This window comes from Pundamilia nyererei, unplaced genomic scaffold, assembly GCF_000239375.1.
Source record: "Pundamilia nyererei isolate P.nyererei 1_Seehausen unplaced genomic scaffold, PunNye1.0 scaffold00130, whole genome shotgun sequence".
Lineage (NCBI taxonomy): Eukaryota > Metazoa > Chordata > Actinopteri > Cichliformes > Cichlidae > Pundamilia > Pundamilia nyererei.
The window spans coordinates 1,530,247-1,531,149 of NW_005187531.1; the positions used below are offsets into that span (position 1 = coordinate 1,530,247).

Sequence of the window (903 nt, forward strand, 5' to 3'; positions counted from 1 at the left end):
AAGTGCTTGAGAACCGGACTCCCCACCAAATCTTTTGAACTGAACAAAACTTTTCAGATGAGAAGTGAAACGTCTAAAAAATGAATCCCATTACCTTCAAGTTAAACGCCTGACCTGGATGACTGAACCTACACAAACAAAGCTGTTGAAAGCACTAAAAGCCTTTTATTTAAAGGAAATAAATTATAATTACAGAATAAAAACTTTCTTTTCATGGGCCAGAGATACACTTTGTTATTTACTTTTTTTTTCTTCCCCTAAACAAAGCAACAATATGATTATTAGGATTTTGAAAGTTGCTGCTAAACAGCCACCTTCAGTCCCCACAATCTAACAGTAGCTGGTAAGATATGTTCGGCTCTGGTATCAATGGCAAGCTATAGAGCCACTCCAATCAGAAGATGGAGCAGATGGTGTAAAAAGTGCTCAATGCAGTTTGAAAGAGAGCAGATGGATTAAAACATGCATACAATTTATTTATTTGGCAAAGCAAATATACCACAAATATACTCCTGTCACAATATTCTCATGCTATGAGAAATGCTATATTCCATTGCTGTGTATCATTTTATTCTTACAGTGACGTCTTCGTTCTCCTTCTTGGAGCTGCTGCCCTGTTTGCTGCAGCAGGTGCCATACATCCATGATACGGTCTAGCCCGATGTTCTTTATATCCTGAAGGAAAATATCAATATCACATACTGATTTCTAAACGTTACATACATTGATAACAAACAATAAAGTCTTAATTTTTGATCAAATTTAACCCGCAACGTAACGCATCCCTTCATATAATTATATGTGGATTCACACTCACGCCGATGAAGTGGAGCCTGCAGCTGGGATTTGCATCTGTAAGTCGAACGGCTTCACTAAACACGCCGAAATTGCACCTAGATAAGA

At 37.7% G+C, this 903-nt stretch overlaps 1 protein-coding gene across 1 annotated transcript in view; it reads right to left on the bottom strand.

Annotated features, from left to right (window-relative positions):
* The window catches only part of fbxo18 (F-box DNA helicase 1), a 20,129-nt gene that overhangs the window by 8,677 nt on the left and 10,549 nt on the right, over positions 1-903 (bottom strand). Inside the window, exon 16 of the mRNA XM_013913401.1 lies at positions 579-675. Within this exon, the coding sequence (XP_013768855.1) occupies positions 579-675 (97 nt within the window). The remainder of the gene's footprint in view (positions 1-578; positions 676-903) is intronic.